The sequence below is a fragment of the Peromyscus maniculatus genome, chromosome 20 (assembly GCF_049852395.1).
Source record: "Peromyscus maniculatus bairdii isolate BWxNUB_F1_BW_parent chromosome 20, HU_Pman_BW_mat_3.1, whole genome shotgun sequence".
Taxonomy (NCBI): Eukaryota; Metazoa; Chordata; class Mammalia; order Rodentia; family Cricetidae; genus Peromyscus; species Peromyscus maniculatus.
In genome coordinates this window covers 71,920,018-71,946,137 of record NC_134871.1, presented here as the reverse complement: position 1 = coordinate 71,946,137, position 26,120 = coordinate 71,920,018, and the positions used below count along the sequence as shown (strand labels likewise).

General features: G+C 46.2%; 1 protein-coding gene across 6 annotated transcripts; it reads right to left on the bottom strand.

Annotated features, from left to right (window-relative positions):
* Positions 1–1,857: 1,857 nt before the first annotated feature.
* Eif4b (eukaryotic translation initiation factor 4B) lies at positions 1,858–25,441 on the bottom strand. Of its 6 annotated transcripts, none has more exons than XM_076556900.1 (15): positions 25,303–25,441; positions 17,340–17,477; positions 15,027–15,235; positions 14,614–14,730; positions 12,981–13,035; positions 12,208–12,342; positions 9,633–9,770; positions 9,363–9,536; positions 6,995–7,223; positions 5,714–5,826; positions 4,445–4,658; positions 3,883–3,935; positions 2,999–3,104; positions 2,745–2,817; positions 1,858–2,371 (listed from the first exon to the last, which is right to left on the bottom strand). In XM_076556900.1, the coding sequence occupies exons 1-15, from the start codon at positions 25,313–25,315 to the stop codon at positions 2,291–2,293; spliced, it is 1,848 nt and encodes a 615-aa protein (XP_076413015.1). In that variant the 5' UTR covers positions 25,316–25,441; the 3' UTR covers positions 1,858–2,290. The 6 variants fall into 6 exon arrangements, with proteins under 6 accessions (XP_076413015.1, XP_076413017.1, XP_076413014.1 ...); XM_076556902.1 differs by having other exon boundaries at positions 5,729–5,826; XM_076556899.1 differs by lacking the exon at positions 25,303–25,441 and adding an exon at positions 24,572–24,837 and having other exon boundaries at positions 5,729–5,826.
* Between the last annotated feature and the right edge of the window lie 679 nt (positions 25,442–26,120).

Sequence of the window (26,120 nt, the reverse complement as noted above, 5' to 3'; positions counted from 1 at the left end):
AATACACCACACACACACACACACCAGCTGCCCTTAATGGCCAGCAGCCAGTGCTACATCATTCTTGGATACAACTCCCTCAAATGTGTTCCAATTCCTTGACTCCAGAGGTTCTGTCTCTGTCCTAACCCTTCTTCCTGCTTTCTGGTAGCAACTAGTTCTGTCTGGAAAACTTAAATCTGAGGTATCTCCAGGACAGCAGTTTCTGCATTGGTGCCAAGTAACTTGCTGTGTGCAACTCCAGTCAGTGTGGCTGGCACCACTTGGCCTCATGGATGGCCGAGTTTAAGAGGCATGCGCCGCAGGTCACATCCACACTCCGGTGTCAACACTAGTAAAAAGGCTGGGGACTGAGGCGAGTGACCAGGGCACCAAACCTTGGGCGTATGTACTGGGGCCTACCTCCACTGCTACACAAAACCCAAGGGCTGGAGACAGGGAAGAGGCGAGGACAGTTCAAACACGGAGTATCCAAAAACTGCAGCGGTAACTTCAACTTTAAAGACTGGATTTATTTGGAGAAAAACAAAAAACCCTCAACCCAAAGGATGGGATTTTACATCTCAAGACATCTCCCAAGTAATGTCTACAGATTACAAATCATTTTCATAGAAGATATTTTTGTACAAATTTTACATGTATTCAGGAGCGGGACATAAGTCAACCCCTGCTTTTATTTTAACAGAGGAGCAAAGTAGGAGAGTGGGACAGAACAGCTTTCTTCTGGTGCAACTATCTGGAAGGGAAATAGACATGAAGAGGGCAAACTACCTTTTCATTGTCTACAACCAACGGTTTTAAAAAACCCATTCAACCGTGGGTCTCTCTCTAAAAGCCCACTTTCTAGCTACTAGCCAATCAAGACCACTGGGTAAGCGACTTGCTATGGCCACTGCTGCAGCACACCAAACCAGCCTCCTGCACAGCAGGCCTAGGGCTCGCACACCAAGACCAAGGTCTCATCTGCCTGCGCGCCGTCCCACAACAGGGAAGCCTGCCGACTTTGGAGCTGACCCCTACACAAAGGTGCAGATCAAAGCAGACAGGTCAAGCTACTGTGCAAGAGAAGCCAGGACCTTATTCAATAGTTCTTTGCATTATCCTTTATTCTTGAGGGAGGTCAAGAAACCAACCCCCTCTAAGCAGAAAACCACAGTCTAGGTCACATTACAAACCCAAGCACTAGCGTGGGGTTCCAGTGAAAGGAAAGTATAGAAACACCCCAATCCAGGCTGAAGACCTTTAACTCAACTCTCCCCATGTATGCACCCCGATTCACCACCCAAGCCCATCAACTGAAATACTCTGACCTCCAAGGGGGTGGTGAAAGCAGCAGGAGCAGGCAGGGGCAGGATCAACACCACCACAGAGCCTCAGGCCACCGCTTCTGGTGATAAAACGCCTGAGAGCAGGGACTGCTTTTGGAAGGCTGACAGCGCCATCAAGAACATGAGACGACCAGAGTGACAAGGTTTTGAAAGAATGTGGATAGATTCGAACCTTTAGAAAGGACAGATTTTAGAAGACGAATTTCCCACACCTGCTACGTGCTTCCTCATCTGGGAAACGATCCTTCTATTCATGTGTTTATATCGGAGGTCATGCCATTTCCCTTACTACCTGGTATAAAATAACTGATCACTCCCTCAAAGCTTTTCAAACCACGATTGAGTTTCCCATTCATTTTGGTCCCCAAGCGGTACTACTTGTTAGTGGCCTGTAGACTCACTCCCAATTACCCCCTTGGGGGGTAAAAAACAAAAAACAATTCCCCCTAGGTTGGCCCCAGTTAAGTCAGAATTAAAGTAGAGGGACTGGCAGCCTCCTGGAGACTAAAAGAACTTGAGAGACTAAATCTACCTTTCCAAGGATGGGAAATTTATTCAGATGATGTTCGGGAATTCATGGGTACCACCACAGGATAAGAATGACAAGGCAGACATCTCACTCTTCCTTGTACCTGTCTCTACTGCCTCACTGTCACTACATTTCTGCTGAATGGAGCCCTAGGCACTAGTCACACAGGTGGCTGCTTGGTATCATCAGAACAGATCACAACTTCCCCATTCAAAAGCGGTAGCCACATCTTTGGCTACAATGGTGATTCTCCAGTTACTTCAATACTTTAAAAGGCTGCAGCAGCATGCAAAACAATTTCATTTCATTAAAAAAAAGTTAAGAAAGGTCTTCAGGAGATGGTGAGTTTTATTTTTTCTTGTCTGGATAGAGGTTTGATTTGCTCTTGAATGTTCCGGGGTGGAGACTAGAAGAAAGCACAGCACGTGGAGGTCTACTCAGTGTGGTCGTCTCCCTCATTCTCATCTTCACCATCCACGGAGAGAGCAGCATACTTGCTTGCAGAACTGAACTTCTGTAACAGAGGAGAGGGACAAGGTAACGGAGCCTGCTGAGATTCTCCTACCAAATATCTAGACGCAGAAGGTTAATGTTTTGGCATAGCTGAGTTCAGAGCACAGGAATTCTCTAAGGGTAGCATGTTCCTCTCAGCTGTCATGGAGGGCCAGGGTCACAAGAGAGCTCACCAGCCATATACCTCCTCTCTCTATTTTCCAAGAGGATGAGGGCTCAGAAAGGTTGGCTCATCAGCAAAAAGCCCATCTTCGTTTTTTTTTTCCACTAATTTGAACAAACACCACTGCCTCATTTCCAACTTCTCCAGTCTCAAGAAAACAGGAGGAGTGTGATGCAAACCTGAGCTAGGAAGTGGATGACATGACACTTACAGAGGCTGGATTCTCCTCGGATTTCTTTGGCTCAGGTGCAGATCTCGAGTCTTGATCTTTTTTGCCATCTTTCCTGCAGAGACAAAGCACAGACCACCTATTCAACAGCATTACTAGGACAGCACAGAAACTTCAGATACCTCAAATTAACAGTGACTTGAGTCTGTTCAGTGGTAGACCTGGTAACACTTTGCAGAAGCCCCTGCATCTAACATTAAAGGATCCCTACGTGGGTGAGAGGAGACTACACATACCTGTCCAACTCCTTCCAGGGGTCTCTGCTCCCTCCTTCTCCAGGACCACGACTGGAGGTCCCAGTTTGGCCTTTTGGGACACTCATCCCATCTACTTTATTTTCATCTGTTTAAACAGAAATACAAAATCAAATTCAAGTTATATAAAGTAACCTATCTCTCTACCCTAACTTTCCTTTAAGCCAAAGAAAACATGTGCTATGAGAAAGTAACCCCACTCCAAACCAGCCTCCAAAGGCCTTCTCCCCAAGTTCCTGTGTAACACACATGCACACAAACAAGACCTATTCAAAAGTCCCACTGTAGTGAATGCCAGCCAGAAAAGCAATACAGAAATAAGGACTAGAAGCCAGGTGGTGGTGGTGGTGCATACATTTAATCCCAGTACTGGTGAGACAGAGGCAGGTAGATCTGAGTCCCAGGTCAGCCTGGTCTATGGAGTGAGTTCCAGGACAGCCAGAGCTACACAGAAAAACTAAAAAAATATCACAGCATTTAAAAAAATAAATAAATAAGTAAATAAATTTTTTCTTTCCAGTGGTGGCTCACACCTTTAGTCCCAGCACTCAAGAGGCAGAAGCAGGCAGATCTCTGTGAGACCAGCTCATCTATAGAGCGAGTTCTAGGGCTACACAGAGAAACCCTGTCCAGAAAAACAAAAAATTTATTTGGGCAAGGTGCTTAGTTCTGGAATTTTTCTTTAAAGTTATTTTATTTCATGAGTGTTGCCGACATGTATGTGCACCACCTATGCCTGATGCGTGTGGAGGACCGAAGAGGGCACCAAATGCCCGGGAAGAAACTGGAGATGTGAACGGTTGTGACCCACCACAGGGGCTCTGGGGACTTGTAAACTCCTGGACCGGTTTGTGTTCGAGGCTCACCTTTCCTTGATGGTCCGTCCTCAGAGGGCTGAGTGGGGGCCACCTTCCCTCCACTAGAGAAGCAAGCAATCAGCGTCAGTTTATACAGAAAGACAGCACAGGCTCATCCCTTACAGAAGCCCACAAGGGCCTGCATTCTCAACACGAACAGTAAGCACAGGAGAGACAACAGACGCAGTCATCTCCACTCTCAAGGGCCATACGCTTTGGAATTTACAACCCAGCAAGGCTGGCAGTAGTCTTCTCTTCGTAAATATTGAGAAAATTTAAGAGAACCTTAAGTCCCGTAAGTGACATGACCTTTCAAGGTTACACTAACAGTAGTCTCAGGGCGAAGCCCAATATACATGTCCACAGATTTGTGGTATAAATACTCCCACCATAGCTGATTTCAACCCATCAAAATGATGCCAACCGGCTAACAAAAATCAAGAAAACAGACACTGTTATGAGACACCCGGGTATGAATTATACAGGAGGCAACCTCATCTGTGACACTACAAAGGCCAGCCCCCCTCAGGGCACCTTCCAGCTAAGCAGCTGCTGCTGCAGGCCTACTCACCTTGTAGGGGACTGCTGCTCTGTGTCTGAGCTCTGAGATCGAGCAGGAGGGTTAGAGCTTCGCTTCACCCACGCATTCTCCTTTGGTGGAGGGGCCGGCATTACCTTCACAGGCTGATCAGGTTTAGGAGGTTTGGAGGTTGGAGAGTGACAGTCTTCTTCTTTATTGAGGGTTTCATTTTCTAGAGACTTCTCACTCTCTCTCCTGCGTGTATCTGGGGAGAGGGGAGACTTGCTGTCTACACACTGTATAGTGTTCACGTGGACTGACTGGTCAGCACGGAAGGGGACGCATCTCCACATCAGTCCTTCCATCAGCAGAGACCGCTCTGACTAACAGTTACAATTACACAAAAACCAACGGTTTCAATGTCACCCTGAGAAAAATGCTTTATGGACACAGAAAAGGGGAATCTGTGTAAAGGAGACAACTGCCTTTGCAGGACAAAAACCAGACACGCTCGGGCTTGCATAAAGTTTTCTGCAACTGTGGAGCCTGACTTGCCAGGTGCCTCCTACATCTGAAGTACAAGGCCATCAAAGGGGCCACAGAAACCAACACCACACTTAACCTGCCACAAGGACCACATTATGTTACTGGGCTACTCCAAGTGTGAAACATTTCCAGAAAACTCTTACACCACTTGGCTCAATTTACAAATCACTTTGGCCTTGAGCTCTTTTAAAATATACAAATATAAAATAGAACAAGTAAACTTGGAGCTAGGAGAGCTTAGGCAACACTGGGTCACAGTATGGGAAGGGGCGGGAAGCTGTACTAAAACACTTGCTATGCTTGTGAGTGGCTCTGAAAGACAACATCCACTAGTGAGGCAGAGAACAGGGGCTGGCAAAATGGCTCAGGAGGTGTGGGCACTTCTTACCAAGACCTGCTAATAAATGAATTTAATCAGTGCCAAGAACACTCATGGTGGAGAAACAGACTTCTGCAAAATTTCCTCTGACCTCAAGGCATGACATGAATCCCCATTCTTCCACAAAATAAACGTTAAAAAAACAGGACAAATCTATCAGTCAAGTATTGTCTTTAGTGACAGGTGGTCAACAGATCATTTAAGTCGATTCTGGTGCCTGTTCCTCAGGCTTTTGAAGGTACGATGTGAAAACCCACCAGCCCTTGCTTACCACCGCTGGTTCAAGGCCAGTCTAGTCTACGAAGGTTCAGGATACCTAAGTAGAGGCCTTGTCTGAAGAAAACACTGCAAGTCCCTGCATACCCGGTTATGGAAACAGCAACACTGACACCCACCCTGGTCTGACTTACTTCTGCCAGATGCGGCTGAGGCTCCAGTCTGTGATGACTCACTTCCTGTCCTCGACCGTTCTCTTTCCTGAGTTTCTTCACTTCGCCAACTTGGGTGTCTGTACAATGGAGATTAAAACAGGACAGAGAAAAATGGTGTTTAGTCCACTTAAGGCCACCATGAACCTGACACAAACTGTTTATAGAAAATGACAGGTATAAGCTGGGTAGTGTTGGCGCACACCTTTCATCCCAGCACTCAGGAGCCAGAGGCAGGCGGATCTCTCTGAGTTTGAGGCCAGCCTGGTCTACAAAACAAGTTCCAGGACAGCCAGGGCTACACAGACTCTGTCTCAAACACACACACACACACACACACACACACACACACACACACACACACACACACACACTTTAGTTCTTACCATCTCTGAAACAAACAAGTAACACACAAGCACACAAAAAGAAAGGCAAAGTAATTCTAGGCTCCTTCCCTCCTTCCCCCAAGAGGAGAACAATGAAGGTAGGTTCTCCACCCCCGGGCAGCAGAGGCAGGAAGGAGCACAAAGCTTGTCTCACTCAGTGGTTTCTGGACTGGCTTGTGAGACTCTTTCAAAAACCAAAAAGTACGTATAATCTTTTTGCTGCTGCTGTGTTTTGTAGACAAGGAAACCCATGGCAATCTCCTGCTTCAGCTTGAGTGCTGAAATTATTACAGGCATGAGTTACCATGATCAGCACTTTCTGGTTTCTACTTATCATGTTATCTACTTACCACCATCTACTTGACACCCTTCCTAAAAGACAGAAAAAATTCCTTTTTCTGTGTATTTTTTTTTTTTTAAAAGGAGTTACACAGACCAGGCTGCCAGTCTCCCAAAGGAGCACACCACCACACCCAGCTTGTAATCTTATTTGTAAGGGATTATGTAGATGACTTGCTGGGTAAGAGCACTTCCAGCCAAGTTTGATTTTTGTGCCCCAGGATCTACACAACTGCCCTCTGATCTTTAAGTGGGCACCCACACAAATATAATAAAAACAGGTATGATGATTTACTTTTGTGCCCAGTGCCGCCAGCGTCTGTCTATGGCAAGTGTAGCACAGGTCAAGTGTGTGCCACTGTCTCACTCTGCACCCCGCCCAATACACACTGCTCAGTGACCACAGCCATCACCCCCACTACCCAAACGCCCCCCTGCTCAGTGACTACAGCCATCACCCCCACTACCCAAACGTCCCCCGCCCAGCAGCAGGAAGGAAACCCCTAATCAGAGACAGCCTCACCTCTCCCGTGGCCGGCGGTCTAGTTTCGGCTCATCCAGCTGCCGCTGCAACTTCTCCTGCTCCTTCTGTAGCCGTTCCTCAACTTCCCGCTCTCTGGCAGCCGTGTCCACAGGTTTCGCCCCTCCAAAGATGGAAGCCGCTCGACTGGACTGGGAGGTGCTAGCAGAGGAATCATCTTCCTTAGGAGTACTCCGAGGCTTTAGGTTCAGTTTGGGTCTTTGAGGGGGACCTAAGTTAAATGAAACTCTAAGTAACAGTTTCCAAATAATCAGAAGGTGAATGCTGAAAGCCAGACTCCAGACACAGCTCTTACGATCTTACTCAAGGATCTGGTCTGGAAGATGAGTGTCTTCAACAGGTGAGAAAGGCGTTGTAGTAATATAACAGGAAGATCCTAGGAGTGTGTACGTGTGCTTGCACACATTGTGTGTGTATGAGAGAGAACACGAATGTCAAGGCCAGAGAGCTCCAAGGATCTACCTGTACACACTCACCCACCCTATTATAGATGCAGGTGAACAGACCCAGTTTACCACCTTTTTAAAGGACACGTGCGGGAGATCTGAACTCAAGACTCTTTACCTGCACAGCAGGCACTTTACACACAGATATGCTATTTTCCCAGCCAAGGAGACTATCTAGTTCTTACATTTTTGTATGAAATTCTGAGTAGTCTGATATCTTATCTTTCCACGTTGTCACAGTACTTTCAAAATAAACCTAAAATTGGTTATAACCTTAGTTCAGAAAACTGTTATGAAAGGTATAGTGACTAGAAAGAAAGCCAGGGAGTGCGACTACCGGGTTTAAGTAATAAATCAATACATGTTCACCTGTACTGTCTTTTCACAATAAACGCTAAATTCTTTTTAAAGATTTATTTATTTATTATGTATACTGCAGAGAGTGCCAGATCTCATTACAGATGGTTGTGAGCCACCATGTGGGTGCTGGGAATTGAACTCAGGACCTCTGGAAGAACAGTCAGTGCTCTTAACCTCTGAGCCATCTCTCCAGCACCAATAATTGCTAAATTTTGTCTTTATACCTTTATTACATGTGTCCATGTACTGAAATAATGTACTATTTAGCTTTTGTGTGTGCGGTTTGTGTGGAAGCCAGAAGTCGACTTTCGGACACTCATTTCTTAAGCACTGTCACCGTTTCTGAAGGGGGTCTCTGACTGACCCAGAGCTCATTAAGGTAGGATGGCCGTCCAGTGAGCTCTAGGAATCTGCCTGGCTTTTCTTCTTATGTGCAGTGTTTTACCTGCATGTGTGTGTAGCACATGTGGACAGCCTGGTGACTTCTTAGGTCCCAGAGGCAACAGATCCCCTGGAACTGGAGTTTTGGTAGTTGTGAGTCACCATGTGGGTGCTGAGCACTGAACCTGGATCCTCTACAAGAGTGCTCTTAACTGCTCAGCCAGCTCTTCCAGCCCCTTGCCCAGTTTTTTTTATGTGGTGTTGGGACAGAACTCAGTTCCTCCTGCTTGCATAATAAGTTCTTTCTAAAGATACGGCAGGTTGCTGAGGAAGCTCAGCAATTCAAGATGCTCACTGCTAAGCCTGACAACCCGACTTTGATTTTCTGGACACTCATGGTAGAGACTGGACTCCCAAATTGTCCTCAACCTCCACGCATGCAATCACACACAAAAGAGTGTGTGAGTGTGTATGTGTGTCTGATACAGATATAGAAAAGAGCCAGACACGGCTGGTCTGGAAAGCATACAGATCTACTGCCTGCCTCGGACTCCTGAGTGCTGGGATTAAATGCATGCACTACCAGTAACAACAGCTTTTAAAAGATATCATGCTAAGACTTTGTTCATAACAGTTAAGGGACCATGAAGCCTGAGCATGCATCCAAGAGGATAGATGTGGAAGACAGGGAGATACCAGGACAGGGAAGGGACCATGTAAAAGAGAACATCAGGAGTCAAGGACAACCCAGACAGGACTTTCATTTTCTTCATTTGAAAGATAGAATGCTTACTTTTCTACTGCTCATAAAAATCTTTTTTTTTTTTTAGACAGGGTTTTTCTGCACATCTCTGGCCATCCTGAACTCTCTCTGCAGACCAGGGTGTCTTCGAACTCACGGAGATCCCAGTGCTGGGATTAAAGGTGTGCACAAACCACCACACGGCTGTTCTTTAAATTCTAACTGAAGCATCTACTCTATGCGAAGGCTTTTCAGGAGCAGATTCTGTTCATTTCCACCATGTCACCCACATCCGACTGTCCACTGTGCCCCCTACCTCCTTTACACTCTGCATCTGTGTCAAAGCTGAAGTGGGTAAGGTATTTACAACCACGACTTTCCAACTTTCTGCCCCACAATGACAGGATGAGAAAATGAGTACCTCTGTCATCACGCCTATAGTCGTCCCGAGAGTAGTCATCCCTGGAGCTCCATGATCGATCGTCCCTTCTGTCATACCGGTCTTCATAGCGGTCCCCACCTCCTCTGTAGTCATCATCCCTACGGTACCCACTACCAAATGCTCTCCTGCCACTGCCTATCCTGGAGTCATAGCCTGTAAACAGATCTCAAATTGTGGTCACAAAGAAAGGGAAAAAAGCAAAAAGCCAAATTCTTGAAGAGCTTCCATGGATAATGTTACTGTGACTACCTCGGTCATAGTCTCTGCTGCCTCGGTCATCATATCGATCCCGGCCCCCATAGCGGTCCATATCTCGGCGTGGGCCGTCCCGGTACCCATCCCGGTACCCGTCCCGGTACCGGTCTGAATCGTAACGATCTCGATACTCTAGAAAGAAAAGAATATACGTAACATCACTCCCCTCCCACAGTTGATAGAATGTGGGAGCTCACTCGACCAGTTTGGCTTAATGAGTTCTATTCACTATGATTCAGCTTTTATAGTTCAATCACACCTCCAAATAAGAACCATTTGTACTGAATTAAAAATTTCTTGGGCTGGAGAGAGGTTAAGAGCACCGACTGCTCTTCCAGAGGTCCTGAGTTCAATTCCCAGCACCCACATGGTGGCTCACAACCACCTATAATGAGATCTGGTGCCCTCTTCTGTATAAATAATAAATAAATAAATCTTAAAAAAATATTCTTAGTTAATTATTTAATAAAAACCAAAACAAACAAACAAAAACCCTGATGGGCATTAAGAATGGAGCTCATGGCAGAATGCTTGCCCCAGGAACAACACTTGAGAGGTCTAAGCAGGAGGACTGAGTTCAAGGTTATCCTCCTGTCAAAACCAAACAAAAACACACCCACAAAATGACAGCTCTAGGATGTTCCCCTGGTGAAATTTTGCTGGGTTAAAGTGTTTTTTTTTCTTGGGTGGGTGGGGTGATAAAAATATATATATTCTATAACAAAATATGATGTTTAAATACATGTAAGCATAAAACAAAACACAGCTGGGATTTTCTATGCTCGACACAAAACAACCAAAGATTGGTTCAAAAAGTTTAGTGTGAAGAAGAGGGCAGCCAGATGGCTCAGCATATAAGGGCTCTTGCCTCTAAGCCTGACCACCTGAGTTCCATTCCGAGGACCCATCGAGAGGACGGATAACAGACTGGGGTGTGTGTGTGCGTGTGTGTGAAGAGATGGCTCAGCATTAAGAGCACAGGCTGCTCTTACAGAGGACCCAAGTTTGATTCCCAGTGTCCAAATGGCAGCTCACATTGGTCTGCATCTCTAGTACCGGGGACCCGAGACCCCCACACAGACATACATGCAGACAAACACCAATGTACATAAAATAAATCATACAAAAAAGAGAAAGGGGGTGGGAACTGGGCTGGAGAGATGGCTCCGAGATTAAGAGCCCTGGTTGTTCTTCCAGATCCTGAGTTCAATTCCCAGCACTGACATGGTGGCTCACAACCGTCTGTAATGAGATCTGGTGCCCTCTTCTGGCCTGCAGGGATACATGCAGGCAGAACACTGTGCATAATAAATAAATCTTAATAAGCTGTGGTGGCTGGAGAGAGTGGCCCTGCTGTAGGAGTGCTCGTGGCTCTTCCAGAGGACCTGAGTTAACTGTAGCTCAGGGTCCAATGTTTCACTGTCTCTGGAGACATGATACTTGGGTGCCAGCTCCACTGAAAAGGTGCAAACCCAACTAAAAATAAAATCATCTTTTTTTTTTGAGACAGGGTTTCAGTGTAGACCAGGCTATCTTCGTTCGAACTCAGAGATCCACCTGCTTCTGCCTTCCAGGTGCTGGGATTAAAGGCGTGACCACACCTGACAAAAACAAAACCTTAAGCTGTCCCAGTCTCAGCACACAGGAGGGAGATGTGCACAGACTCAGGCCAGCCAGGACCAAAGTGAAACCACCTCAAACAAAACTTAACACAGCACAGCACAGTGTGCTTAACTTAGCACAGCACAGTGCTGCTTTCAAATTTGTTTTTTCCCCTTAAATTTTATTCTTGCTATTACATACATGTTATAACATGAAGAAGTCTATTATCTTCAAATCTTTATGAAGTGTTGATCCTTTTTCATATATGTAAGAAAGGTGAATCACTATCCATATTGTCTCCCCCTGGATTTAGGTGGCAAATATGGGGCATTGTTTCCCTGCCCCCACACCACATTCCCAAATCTCTCTTCCACTGTCACCAACGTCTGGTGAAGACCAGATTCTTTGCACACTGCCTTCAGCACAAAGTGCAGCCGCTGTATTGTTTGAGTGAACAAATTTCAGGTTCTCTGAAAGTCACCCTTGGGTTTGTCCCTCAGGCACCGTCCATCTTGGTTTTTGGAGACAGGGTCCCTCTCACTGACCCGCAGCACACCCATTAAGAGCCTGGACAGCGGATTCCAGCAATTTGCCTATTTTTACCTCCCCACACCTGGCTTTTTAGCAGGGGTACTAGGAGTCCACCCTGGGCTCTCCCTGGTGTGGTATTTCTTCGTCACTTAACTGATCAAGCCACATCTCTCGCCCCAGCTCTGCTTCTTTATAAACAACCATGCTCTGCTAAGTCTTTTCAATAGGAGCTTAATAAATCCTTTTCTGCATTTGTCAACAAAACAAACAAAAACCAAACACCTCCCACATAACCAGAAACAAAAGAAACTCTAAGCCATACCCTAACTTCTAAGTGTTAATGGTCTATTACAAACAGACCCAAGAGTGGTGCAATCGGTCACCACGCGGCACTTATACAAACAGACCCAAGAAAGAATTCGGAAACTGAACTTACTGTCTCCAAAGCTATCGTCACCTCTTCTAGGCGGGTAGTCATCAAAGCTGTCGGTGGCGGGACGGGCCCTCCAGTCTGTGTCTGTTTTGTCAGAATCCCGATTTCTATCTCGACCAAAAGAACGATCATCCCGGTCTGCAGAGAAAACAAGTTAGCCAAGACCCTGCTCACTCCTCACATCACATCTCACTGGCTTCTGTCTTCCACTGCACTAGCATCATGAAGTGGTCCAGGTCTTGCAGTTGCCCTCTCTAAAGTAACTCATCTATTCTTTTCTTCAAATGTGTTTTTATTAATTTAATATTTATCTGTTTCATAGTACAGCTTAAATCTAATTGTAGATTTAAGGTTCAATTAGGCTAGTCAGTGCTTTGAAATTTTTTAAATATATAATTTATTTTTATTTTATATTTATGGTGTTTCGCCTGTATGTCTGTGTGAGGTGCCAGAAGCCCTGGAACTGGAGTTGCAGACAGGTGTGGGACAGGTCCTGGGTCCCCCGGAAGAGCAGCCAGGGCTCTGAAGCCCTGAGCTCTCTTCAGCCCCCGGTGCTTTGAAATCTCAACCTACTAACATTTTGGGTTGCGGATTCTTTGAGGTGCAGACAGGACAACCCTATGGATTGTATCTATAAGCCGTAGTCCCTTCATCGTGGCAAGTATCCTTTAACACGGCCTCACATGGAGCAAAACTAGTTGAGAACTGTTATTACAGGACTCACTACTTCCCTGGACCACTGCCAACTTGGAATGTTGTACCAGGTTTTTTCTCACCTTTATCCTGTGCTTGATCAGCAACGTCCACTCGAATTCTCCTGTTACCTAGAGACTGAGAGCACAGGACCCTATTAACTAACCCTGGTTGACTTAAAAAATCCCTTATAAAGATTTGAAAGATTAAAATAAACTTAGAAGAATTAACAAAGTTGGCCTTAAATGAATACAAAACCAATCTTTTTGTTTTCCCAAAGCCCAATTTCATATAATGGAATTAACTCTCTAGCAGTTTGTTAAGCATCCTGAAAGCAATTCTCAATCAGTTAACATGCTTATAATTACAGCCCTCAGGAGCGAGGCAGAGGCCAGAGTCACTCCAGGTTCCAGCCCAGAATATACAGGAAGAGACCCAGCTTCAAAAAGGGGGGGAACCCACACACGACGGGAGATGGGACTAAAATTTAACCAATCGCAAGGTGGTGATGACATACACTTTAAATCCCAGCACTCCAGAGGCAGAGGCAGGCAGATCTGTGAGTTTGAGTTCAGCATGGTCTACAGAGTGAGTTCCAGGATAGCCAGAGTGGTTACAGAGAAACCATGTCTTGGAAAACCAAGCCAAACAAACAAAAAACCCACCCAAACAAAACAAAAACCACAACTACTCTAGCATGATTAGTACCAAAGCATTTGATTCAAACAGGACACCGCACAGCAGCCAGGATGTTGTCTACACCTCACTGTTTTCACTCAGTATTTCTGTGTATCCCGACTTCCCTTTTCTAAACTGCCTTTTAAATACCGACCCAAAGCTGAGATTACAGGTATGAACCAATGTGTCTGGCTGTACCCGTGAATTTTTACCACTATCTGATACCGGTTATGACATTCAATCACTATTCAGTGAAAGTGTTTCTTATTTTTTTTCTTAAGATTTATTTATTTATTATGTATACAGCGTTCTGCCTATATGTATGCCTGCAGGCCAGAAGAGGGCACCATATCTCATTATAGATGGCTGTGAGCCACCATGTGGGTGCTGGGAATTGAACTCAGGACCTTTGGAAGAGCAGCCAGTGCTCTTAACCTCTGAGCCATCTCTCCAGCCCCCCAGTGAAAGTATTTCTAAGAGCTGTTTATTTACAATCATACCAAATGTAGGTTTAGACTATGGAATGTGGCAGAGGAAATGGGTTTCTCAGAAGTGATCAGGGGTTTCTGGGGTTAAACACCCCCAGCCCTGAAAAAAATGCCCTTTAATAAAAACTGGTTTACTTTTCTATCTGCCTCCCCCCCCACCCCAAGATAGGGTTTCTCTGTGTAGTTTTGCGCCTTTCCTGGAACTCACTTTGTAGACCAGCCTCTGCCTCCCTAGTGCTGGAATTAAAGGCGTGCGCTGCCGCCGCCACCGCCGCCGCCACCACCACCACCCAGGCTCTATCTGCCTTTATTAGGACAGTTTATCTTGAAAAAGTAAAACCTTAGAGCTGAGACAAAGTATTAAGCAGGTTTTAGAAACCTGCCTGGCACATGATATATTTCTTCTTCCCTAAAATTCCATCAAAAGTGTTTCCCCTAATTAATGGAAACCACTGTAGTTCAAACGACTTCGTCTGGTTGGAAGTGTGACTTGGTCTGGTGGAAGTGAAGCGTGCCCTCCACCCTGGCACTGCCTCCACTGTCTCTTTACCTCTTCATTGAGACTCAGAGCACTGAGCAGAGAATCCAGGTCCTCAAACTCCGCATAGCCAAAGCCTTTCAACCTGTCTGGATTGCTGGGTTCACGTGGTAAGCGTACAGCGCTGATCTGAGAGAACAAGGGAAGGAATGACAGGGACAACAGCAAACCACAGTGGTCAGTACAGATGTAACTGATTTCTCTGAGAACATCCAAGTATCTGCAAGTCTCCAGGGGGAAAACTGGTGAAGAAGGCTAGAAAACAACTACTCTATAGTCTACCGTTCAAATCCTATCACTTTAATTCTTAAAAAATTAATGTATTCTTTCCATCCTGGACTCTGCAGCCTTCCACTATCAGTTTACTTCAAGTACCATTCTCAACACCCCATACGTAAAAGTCTAACATTAATTAAGACACTCACATTTAGTCCTCTAAAGAATTCCTTAATGGAGTCTTCTGTCACATCATAGGGCAGGTTCCCTAGGAAAGCAGTGTAGGGTGGCGATTTGGGAAGACGGCTCCGGTCGATATTGGGTTCCCGAGCAGCCCGTGGAGCAGTGGGAAGGATGGATCGGTCAATTGGAGGTGCCCTGTACACATCGTCATCGTTACTGTGCCAGGTTGTTGACACTAGGACAGAAGAGCAGACAGAAGGGGTTAAGAAGCCAGGCATGGTAGAGCACTTGGGAGGATGGACAGTAGGACTGATGTGAGAGCAAGGCCAGCCTGGGCTACAGAATGAGACACTCAAACCCAAACCCCAGCAGGCATAGAGGCAGAGGCTGGCTCAAAGTTTGAGACCGGCCTGGTAGTTAACAGTAAATTCCAGGCCAGTCAAAACTATAAAGTGATATTGTCTCAAAAAGCACCCATACAAGATTAAAACAAATCAAACAAACAAATGAAAAAGGAATTAAGAGCAATACTCCCTTATAACTGGTGTTATAGAACCAGAGATTCATGCCAACACCAGCCCAAGCCACAACAAGGCTGTACCACTGAAGCACAAGACAATAATGGGTGTGCTTTAGCAATGCAAAAAGACAAGGAAAATGCTTCTGAGGTGTTAAAATTCAGGAGTGAGGCTGGGAAGATGGCCTAGGAGTTAAGAGCACTTGTTCTTGCAGGACTCAGGTTTAATTATTATGACCATAATAATTAATCTGTAATCCCAATTCTGGGGCACCCAACAGCACACAAGCAAAATATTCACAGTGAGAGAAAAGCAGGAGTAATGAGCACTCATGTCTGTTCTGATGTACATTAACCATTATTGACAGACAGCTCTCCCACGCCCACCACAGGGCTGGACCTTGTGTTCTCTGCCCCTCCACCTCTGCTTTTTGGAGACAGAGTTATGAAACCCGGGCTTTAGGTCCTTCTGCCTCCCCTCCCACTGCAGGGATTACAGGTATGTACCGCCTCACCAGGCTTCCTTCAAGGTTTACCTTCCCCCCAAACAAACCAAACCAAACCAACTATTCTAGTCCTGGTCCCTGAATTTGTATTTAGTTTCAACATTTAGAGAAGGTATAAGCTATATGAAATTTCCTATTTTTATTATAAAAATGGGCAACACACAAAGTAATCAGTTTGTAATAAGTTTTAAGGGAAAAAGGAGGAAGAAAGGTGGTTAGACTGACATGCCCCAATAACTACAAAGAGCCCCAATAACTACAAAGAAGTTCTGAGGTGGTGGTGCACGCCTGTATCCCAGTACTGGGGGCGGTGAGTAGATGTGAGCAGATCTCTGAAAGCTTGAGGTCAGTCAGTCTATACAGCAAGACAGTTTTACAGAGACCTTGTCTGTAACAAATAGCAACAGAAACATACATGCACGCCAACCAAAAACAGCCAGGCATAATAGCACAGGCTTTTAATCCTAGCACTCCAGAGGCAAAGGCAGATGGATCTCTATGGATTCCAGGTCAGTTAAGGCTGCATAGAGAAATCACACAAACTCTCCACAACAACCAACCAATTAAAACACCACAAACAAAGCCAGGCGGTGGTGGCGCACGCCTTTAATCCCAGCACTCGGGAGGCAGAGGCAGGCGGATCTCTGTGAGTTCGAGGCCAGCCTGGGCTACCAAGTGAGCTCCAGGAAAGGCGCAAAGCTACACAGAGAAACCCTGTCTCGAAAAACCAAAAAAAACACCACAAACAAACAAGTTGTTTCTTTTAGGTGTAGAATTTTATTATCCCCATAAGTGATGCTGCAATGCAATCTGCTAAATTATGTATACCATAACTAATTATGTGTGAAAATACAGAATGCCTTGTACATTCAAACAGTAGCCAGCAACAGACAGGACCTGGGTGGGCCTAAAGGTGTGCATCGCAACACCTAACCACTCATTTTGTTTGTTTGTTTGTTTTAAAAGACAAGGTTTCTGTGTAGTCCTGGCTGTCCTGGAACTGGCTCTGTAGACCAGGCTGAGCTTTCAACTCAAGACATCCGCCTGCCTCTGCCTCCCGAGTGCTGGGATTAAAGGCGTGCACCACCACCACCCAGCTAGCTACTCAATCTTAATGTAGCAGCCAGTAGGTATTCTGAAAGTTCTGGTTGAGAGCCAACCAGAGTAAACTCAACATCCCAAAACACACAAAGAATTTCAGGCTCTACAAAGAAAGATCCTTTCCAATCACAAATGAATCAAATTATGGAAAACAACTGTGAAACAGTGAAAATTTAAGCATGATAGTTCTAAGGACAATGACAAAGGGACATTACCATCTCCTTCCAGATCGTCTGTTTCATCAGCCCAGCTGACTGGTTTGGGGACATAGGTGCTTCCTCCACCGGTGCCCCCATCCTCAGCTAGAAAGTCTGTTAGGGAGATGGTCTTCCCCTTCTTATTCTTCTTTTTTGCTGAAAAGAGAAAGATTATATATTCAACAACAGTCAAGTATTTAGACTTTGTTTTTGGCTTTCAAGACAGGATTTCTCTGTGTGCCCTTGGCTGTACTGAAACTTGCTCCAACTCACTGAGATCTGCCTATCTCTGTCTCCCAAGTGCTAGGACTTAAGGCATACATAGACACCACTGTCCCGCAAATATTTAGACTTTTATCTTGCACCATTAAAGACATTCTAAGAAATCAACAAAGACTGGTCAGATGACTGGATTATGAAACTGACATGAAACGCTATGTAGATATAAGAAAAAGACCCCAAGGGAGAGGCACTATTAGGTGTGGCCTTGTACAAAGTGTGTCACTGTCGGGGTGGGCTGAGGTCTCTTTTCTCAAGCTTCACTCAGTGTGACAATCAGTGACTTCCTGTGGCCCACAAGATATGACACTCTCAGCTTCAGCTCCACATCTGCCCGCATGCTGCCATGCTCCCCTTCTCAGTGATGGACTGAACCTCTGAAAACGCTCAGCTAGTACGAAGTCCTGGCTTCAGTCCTTAACACCATATAAACTGGGTGTGGCAGGATACACTCAAAATCAGGAAGATCACAAGTTAAAGGCTATCCTCAGCTACACAGTGAGTCTGAAGCTAGCCTGGGACACATGAGACCCTGTCCCACAAAACCAATGTAACAGAGATAGATAAATGCTTATGTATATAAGCATATTTAGGTACAGAGAGGGAAATAAGGTATAGATGTTTTCTACTCTACTGTTCACTCACCTAGGGCCTAACACACAAGTAAGGCAAAGGGGTGGGGTGGGAGCGCCAAACCAACAAAATCCCACGTGGCTGGTTGGCACTGGCCTGTAACTGTAGCGTCATGGAGGCCGAAGCAGGATGATTACAAGTTTGAGGCCAGCCTTGGTAAACAGTGACTGTTCCCCCTCCTCCAAAAGTTAAGCAACTCTGTTGTATCAACTCTCAGCTTCATAGTTGTTTTTTGAGACAGGCTCTCACTATGCAGCCCAGGCTGGTTGAGATTTACCTACCCCTGGCTTCTAAGTGCTGGGTTAAAGGGATATGCCACCATGCCCAGCAGCCTCATGGTTTTTTAGCAATCATGAGTTCTTCCATCTTCCAATTCTCACCTAATTTTCAACTCAAGAGGAATAATCTAACTTGATACACCAATACTTAACAGAAAGTTGCTTTCTCAAATTCAACTGTCAAGAAAGTAAAGTGCCCTGCCTACTATGAATGCTACAGACAACATTATGGACATAAGGAACAACCACCTCAAATCAACCGTTATGATTTAAATGCTCAACCCAAATGAACATGCCACAAAAACAGAGAAGATGGCTATAAATTAGTAGTTTCTTAAGCGACTTAACACTACCATGGCTCTACAATGGACAGCTAGACCACGTAAGTGATTCTCAGTGCCTTCTGTTCCTAAGACTAGAGTGCCAGGCCTGGCCACAAACTGAGCTACAGTCGGGAACTTTCCTACTGTTTGAAAATAGTTAAGCAGAGGGTTCTAAAGCACTCACATCGCTCCAATTCATATTCAGACACCTTTAAGTTTGCCATATGCTCCCTCATTGAGACAAGGTTGGTCACTAACTGCCCCCATGTAGCCAACTCCTCCCTCAGTGCTGTGACATGGGAATGCACCACACCAGGTTGAATGGTGACTGAACTCAGGAGCTTTGTGCATGCTAGGCCAGAACTAACAAACGATAAGATCACCTGAATGTGATACAAGACAGAACACTTTAGATTTATGCCTGTAGAAGCTAGTACAAAGTCTTGGGTCCCCTGAACCCAGAGTCACAGATGATAGAGAGCCACTATGTAGGAGCTGGGAATTGAACACGGGTCCTCTGTAAGTACTCCTAATCACTCTGTCATCTCTAACCACATTATTTTAGTCCTGATTTTATACTTTTTAATTAAAAAAAAAAATACCTGGGGTTAGAATGATGCCCGTCAGAGATTCTGATCCTCATTTGGCTACTATCATTAGCTAATATCTATTCATTAGTCTATTTTGGCCACTCGGAGTAAACACTGGTGGTAAAAAGATTTTAAGGCTGGGTGTGGTTGCACATATCTTTTATTTCCAGCACCCAGGACGTAGAGGCAGAAAGCTCCGAGTTCGAGGCTGGCCTGGCCTACAAAGCTCCAGGACAGACAGAACTACACAAAGATAGACTCTGTCTCAAAATACAAAGGCAGGCTGATTTTTATTTTTTTATTTATTTTTTTATTTTTTGAGACAGGGTTTGTCTGTGTAGCTTTGCGCCTTTCCTGGAACTCACTTGGTAGCCCAGGCCGGCCTGAACTCACAGAGATCCCCTGGCTCTGCCTCCCTAGTGCTGGGATTAAAGGCATGCGCCACCACCGCCCGGCCAGGCTGATTTTTGTGAGTTCAATGCCAGACTGGTGTATACTGGGAGTGCCAGATCAGCCAAGGTTACACAGAGAAACCCTGCCTTGAAAAACCAATAATATGAAGCCTTTGACACAACAATTTAACTGGTCCAGTTCTTTCATCTCTCTTCTATCTTTTTTCCCCCAACCCCAAATCTTGCATGAATTAGTTAACAAATCAATCAATTCACAAAGCAAACTTCTTCTAATTTCTAAAGCTAAGCCCAATCCAAGGAGAGGGATTATACATCTGAAGCTCTACCTACCTGGTAAAGTTAAATGTAAGAATTTAAAATCATCTCCCAAATTAGTTTTAAAGCATAGAAGACCTTATTAGAGACAATATACTGGGGGAGGGGCTAGTGGTTCAGGCTGACCTGTAATTTAACTTCTGGTTCAACTTTCCAGGTACAAGACAGGTGTGCACTATACTCTGTTGTATCTTGCTTTATTGTGAAGTACTGTGGATTGAATCTAGAGCTTTACACATGCTAGGTAAGCACTCTATTGCTGCCAGCACCTACTGTGGTCCAATAGGTTCTCACAAAAAAAAAAAAAAAAAAAAAAAAAAAAAAAAAAAAAAAACCACAACTGAACATATGGAGCTCAGGAAATAGTTCAGAGGTTAAGGTACTGGCTGTCCTTCCAGAGAACCCTGGTTTGATTCCCAGTACCTAGATAGAAGCTAACAGCAGTCAATAACTCAGCTCCAAGTCATCTGATGCCTCCTTCTGGCCTCCCCAGGAACTGTAGGCACATGTAAGATAAACAGAAAAACACCCATACACATAAAATAAATCTTGACTTCATCCCAGCACCCGGGAGGCAGAGTTCCGAGGCCAGCATGGTCTACAAAGTGAGTTCCAGGATGGCCAGAGCTGTTACATAGAGAAATCCTGTGCGTGCAAATAAATAAATAAATCAATAAATAGATAGATAGATAGATAGATAGATAAATAAAATGAACAAGAACCAAACCAACATAATAACCCAAATAAATAAATGTTGAAAAACAAACAAAAACACAAAACAAAACAAACACATTCAATTGTGTCTGAAATTGGGGAGGCCTGGGGGATCAGCTCAATTCTTCAATCAGGATCTTTCTCAACTTTCCTTTTCTCCCCCCCCCGCCCCCCCAGCCCTTTGAGGCAGGTTCTCACTGCGTAGTCCTGGCTGTCCTGGAATGCACAGCAATCCTGCCCCTCCCTGCCTCCCAAGCACTGAGATGACAGGCGTTTGCTACTCAACAGTTCACACTTTGTTCTCTGGCTTCATGCATTCTAGACCAGCACTCACCACTGAGCTCTACCTATCGCTAGTCTGAGAAACACTGCTCAGGTGACATTTTCACTTCAAAAATAAAAGGCTCAGAAGCAGAGGCAGGAAGGCTGCTGAAGGCCAGACTGAGCCACAGAGAGAACCCACCCCAGGGTGTGTGTGTGTGTAAAAAGTAAATCCTAAAACTTGGGAGGCTCAGGCAATATCAATTACCAGACTGAGCTACATAGCTGAACACCTCCTGCCCCAACCCCAAGTATATGCAACTAAGATTATTTGTATGTAGCAACCTTCTGCCCCTTTTTTTGTGGGGTGGGGTAGGAGAGACAGAGGCTCACTATGTAGCTCTTCGCTGGCCTGAAATTCATGAAAATCTGCCTGCCTCTGCCTTCCAAATGCTAGATGCTAGACTTAAAGGCAAGCCTTAAAACATACAAATAGTTCCCTTGTGAATTACATCTTAAAGCTATTATCAAAATGAACACACATACCTTTTCAATACGAAACACTTTTCCTTCAATTGACAATACTCACAATTGGACTTTATTAGTGTTTTAATCTTGGCCATCTAAATCTAAGTATCCTTGCAATGCAACAAATACTCTGTAAAGGATGGGATTTGCAAAGGTAATTTGTATACAATGTAACTACAGCCTTTGAAACCGTTTAACTATAAAGATCAGCACTTTATAAAAGCAACCATTTAACACCATTTTCTCACTATAAACCCAAAGAAGTACCTCACAGCACAATGAGTCCTAAGCACACCTTACATACACTAGCTACAATTTTAATGTAATATATCAAATTATAATATCAAAATTATGATTCCTATTGCCAAGAGATCTGCGGATAAACTATGTCCATTTATAAATGAAGAAACTCACACTAGGTAAAGAGGCAGCCCACTTTAACAACTCAAATAGCCACAATAAAAACTTTAAAAACACCTTTTCTCTGAGGCAGAATCTCACTGTATTCAGGCTAGTCTGGAACTCATGGCAATCCTCCAGTCTCAGCCTCCTGAGTGCTGGGATGACAAAGGTAAGCCACCATATTCAGCTAAAATCTCATAGATTGAAGTTTTTTTTTTAAATTAAATTCCCACTTTGGCTCAAGTTTCCTAGAAACTTAAACAGTCTCTTTTGTCAGTCAGCTCTGAGACACTAATATACTGAAGGTCAGCAAGGGGTCACATGGAAACTGGTATTACCTCAATAACTTTTTTTTTTTACAGAGACAGGGTTTCTCTGTGTAGCTTTGCGCCTTTCCTGGAACTTGCTTTGGAGACCAGGCTGGCCTTGAACTCAGAGATCCGCCTGCCTCTGCCTCCCAGTGCTGGAATTAAAGGCATGCACCACCACTGCCCAGTACTTCAGAAACTTTTGGTCTTACCGAAGTGATTAAGTTGTATCTGTTATTTTCAGAGAACTCAAGACCCATTTCCAGCTCTGGGTATACTGGCCACTCTAAGTTGGTGTAACTGGAAGAAATGTGGTCAATTCCAAAATCTTGAAAGGCCAAGTAAGAGGTAATTTGTGCTGAGCCAACAAATCAAGCTATATTTCCTGAGCTGAATTTAAAGAGGGGGCAGAAATATTACTAGGCAAACCTTTTGAGTTCGAATCACACGCGAATAAAATGAAAGCTTACTGTGATGTCTTCTTCTAACTTCTGACTTGTTTGATAGTGCACAGGTCAGAGGATAACTTTCAGGAGTCTGCTCTCGCCTCCACCATGTGGATTCTGGGAACTAAACTCAACCTGTCAGCCTTGGCAGCAAGTGCCCCTAGCCTGAGCCATATCCTCAGTTCAGCTATGTCTTCCACAACCAAAAATTTCCTAAAAGGGAAATCCATCTAGACTTTTCACCCAGATAAGACACTGAACTGACAAGGCAGTAAATCTAGGCCAATGAGTATTTTTCACCGATTAAAACAGTTTTGTAAGTTTTAGATGATTTTTTTTCGATAGCAACTTCAGCTTAGTGTGGCATTTTAGTACTTCTCATCTTAATGAGCCCAAGAGCCTGGAGTCTCCAGGATTTTGACCCTGCTCTGCTACCTGCAAGCAATATGGCCTTAAACAAATCTTTAAGCAATTTCTCTTCAGCTGTGAGAAACCACCAGTTCTTTACATTATCTCACAGGCTTCTTCAATTAAGTGCTATACTAACAAAAGCTGTTATATCCGGGGTTGGGGATATAGCTTACTTAGTGTTGAGAGTGCTTGCCTAAACAGGTGGTGGCACACACCTTTTATCCCAGCGTTTGAGGCAGAGGCAAGGGGATCCAACCAGGACTATGCAGAGAAATCCTATCTCCAAAAACCAAAATTAAAAAAAAAAGGGGGGGGGGGTGGTGGTAGAGGTGGGCACTTGCTCACCATGTCTAAGTTTCCTTGTAAGAATAGAAAAGATGGGATTTCTTTTCTTTTTCAAGACAGGGTTTCTCTGTGTAGCTTTTGGAGCCTATCCTGGAACTCACTCTGTAGACTAGACTGGCCTTGAACTCACAGAGATCCACCTGCCTCTGCCTCCCAAGTACTAGTATTAAAGGCTTGGCACCACCACCGACCAGCAAAGATGGGATTTCTGATAAATTACCTGGTATGGTGTCACTTTTAATCCCAGAATTTGAGAGGCAGAGGCAGGAAGATCTAAGTTGGAGGCTAGCCTGTCCTATGAAGCAATCTAGGACAGCCAAGGCTACAAAGAGAAAACACAGTCCTGAAAGGGGAAGAAAAAAAACAGGCTTTGAGTGTTGCCTTTAATCCTAGCACTCTGGAGGAAGTGGATCTCTGTGAGTTCAAGGCCAGCCAGGTCTACTTAGTTCCAGGACAGTCACAACTAATTAATAGAGACTAAGTAATAGAGATAGAGACCCTTTCTCAAAGTTTAGAGGCAGCAATCCACAAAGTATTTTTTATAGACTAGAGGGTCATGCTAGAGAAAATAAGCTGTACTTCCCAAACTAAAGCTAGGTGTTTAAAAGCCACACTGACATTCTTACAGGTCCATTGCAAATGCAAAAACCAAACCAAACCACTTGCAATGCAGTGACATATACACCCCACTTAAAAAAAATAATAGCTAGAAAACCACAGAACCTCTAGCCATTATTTTAATAGCACCTTTTGGAAGTTTCCCAATTATCTAGGAAAATGACAAAAGCAAGCCGAATCCTGACACTCGAACCTACCAAAAAGCCAACCAATGGAAGCTGATCTTGTTCCCCACCCGTGCCCGGCATAGTCTGCACTGAGTAAATACTGGTGAATTAGAGTTGGAAAGAAAACCGCACAGGAGAGAGGTGTCCGTCCCTACAGCTCCTCCCTAACACGTGGGCGCACACTAGGCTCCCTACCCCCCAACTATAGTAGCACCAAACCTAACACGCGTTCTCTTGGAGTACGGAGGCCGGGGTCACACTCCGAAACCAGCCAGAGCACAAGGTACAAGGTCACAAACGAGCCAAGCCCGGGCCCAGCAAGGCTTCCCATCTGGACTCCGGCGCATGCTTCTTCCGAGGCGCGCCTTCTCCACCTCGCCCCGGCTCCCTGGTCGCGCAAGCGCACCCGCACCGCGGCTTCTCCTCCGCCCCTCCACCGACTCGCGCTCCAACTGCTCCCCCCGCACCACCGCCACCACCCCCCGGCACCCCCTGCCCCCCCACTAGGGTCCGCAACGGCCTCGCGCCTCGGGGAGGACCGGGTCGCGTGCGCTCCGGTCCGCGCGCCAACCGCCTCCTTCCGTCCTCCGGCGCGGCGCGGGCGCAGTGCCTCCCCGTCTGGGAGAGCGGAGGGGGGACCTCGCGCCTCCCGCACACCTCCCCGCGCTACCCGCTCCGGGGGGGAGCCGGGGTCCACCATTACGGCCCCCACTCCAACCTCGCGCAACGGGGCGGACAGGGCGTGAGGGGGAGGGGAGGGCCGGCCTTCCCCTCCCCCTAGGCATCCCGGGGCAGGAACCCGAGAGCGGCCGTGCCACGCCAGCCGGCCGCAGCTCCCCAGGCCCGAGGGGTGCCGGGGCCACCTGCCCCCCGGCCCCCAGCACGGCGCGGATCAAGCCCGGAGGCTGTTTCGGAGCCTGGTCCCTGGCCACGCTCGGCCGCTCACTCACCTGAGGCCGCCATGTTGGGAGAGGGAGAGAGAACGCAAAGGACCCGGATGAGGCAATCACGTGATTATAGCGGGCGCGACGGGGCTTGGAGACGCGAAGCCAGGAGGGGGCGGGGAAGTGAGGACGGAAGGCAGGAGGCGGGGCGCCGCCGCCGCCGCCGCAGCCGCCGCCGCAGCCGCCGCGCTGGGTTCGTAAAGCAGCGCGAGGAGGCGGCGCGGCGTCCGGCCGGAAGACCTGCGCGACATGTGGCCGGAGGGGTGGAGTCGGAGCTGTCGCGAAGCCCTGCGCTTTACGTCGGGCCCGGCGCGGCCGTCGGGTCGCATGGGCGGCGGGGCGGGGTCTCCTGGCGCGCAGACTTCTGGGTGGTGGGTCCCCCCGCGAAGGGCGGGGCCGCGCTCGCTGGTTCCATGGAACCGAGTGGGCTTGGAATCTCGAATGGGGGTGCCACCATTGTTATTCTAGAGAAGGTTCTGAGTGGGGTTGACATGGTGTGTACCCCGGTGCACTCAGCTGGGCTCGGAGGAGCAGGGCGAGCCACGGCCAACCTCGCCTCGACAGCTCCGCCTCCGAGCCCGAGCCCTCACCCCAATGGATCTCAGCTGAACTGCTGCTAAAAGCGTAAAGCTTTAAAAGCCTGTAGTTCCTGGTCCTCACGCCTTGTATGCCTCTCTGCTTCCTGCCATCACTCCCTGGGATTAAAAGTGTGTGCCACCACGCCTGGCTCTGTTTCCAGTGTGGCCGTGAACTCACAGAGACCCGCATGGGTCTCTGCCTCTGGAATGCAAGGATTCCGGGTGTGTGCCACCACCGTCTGGCCT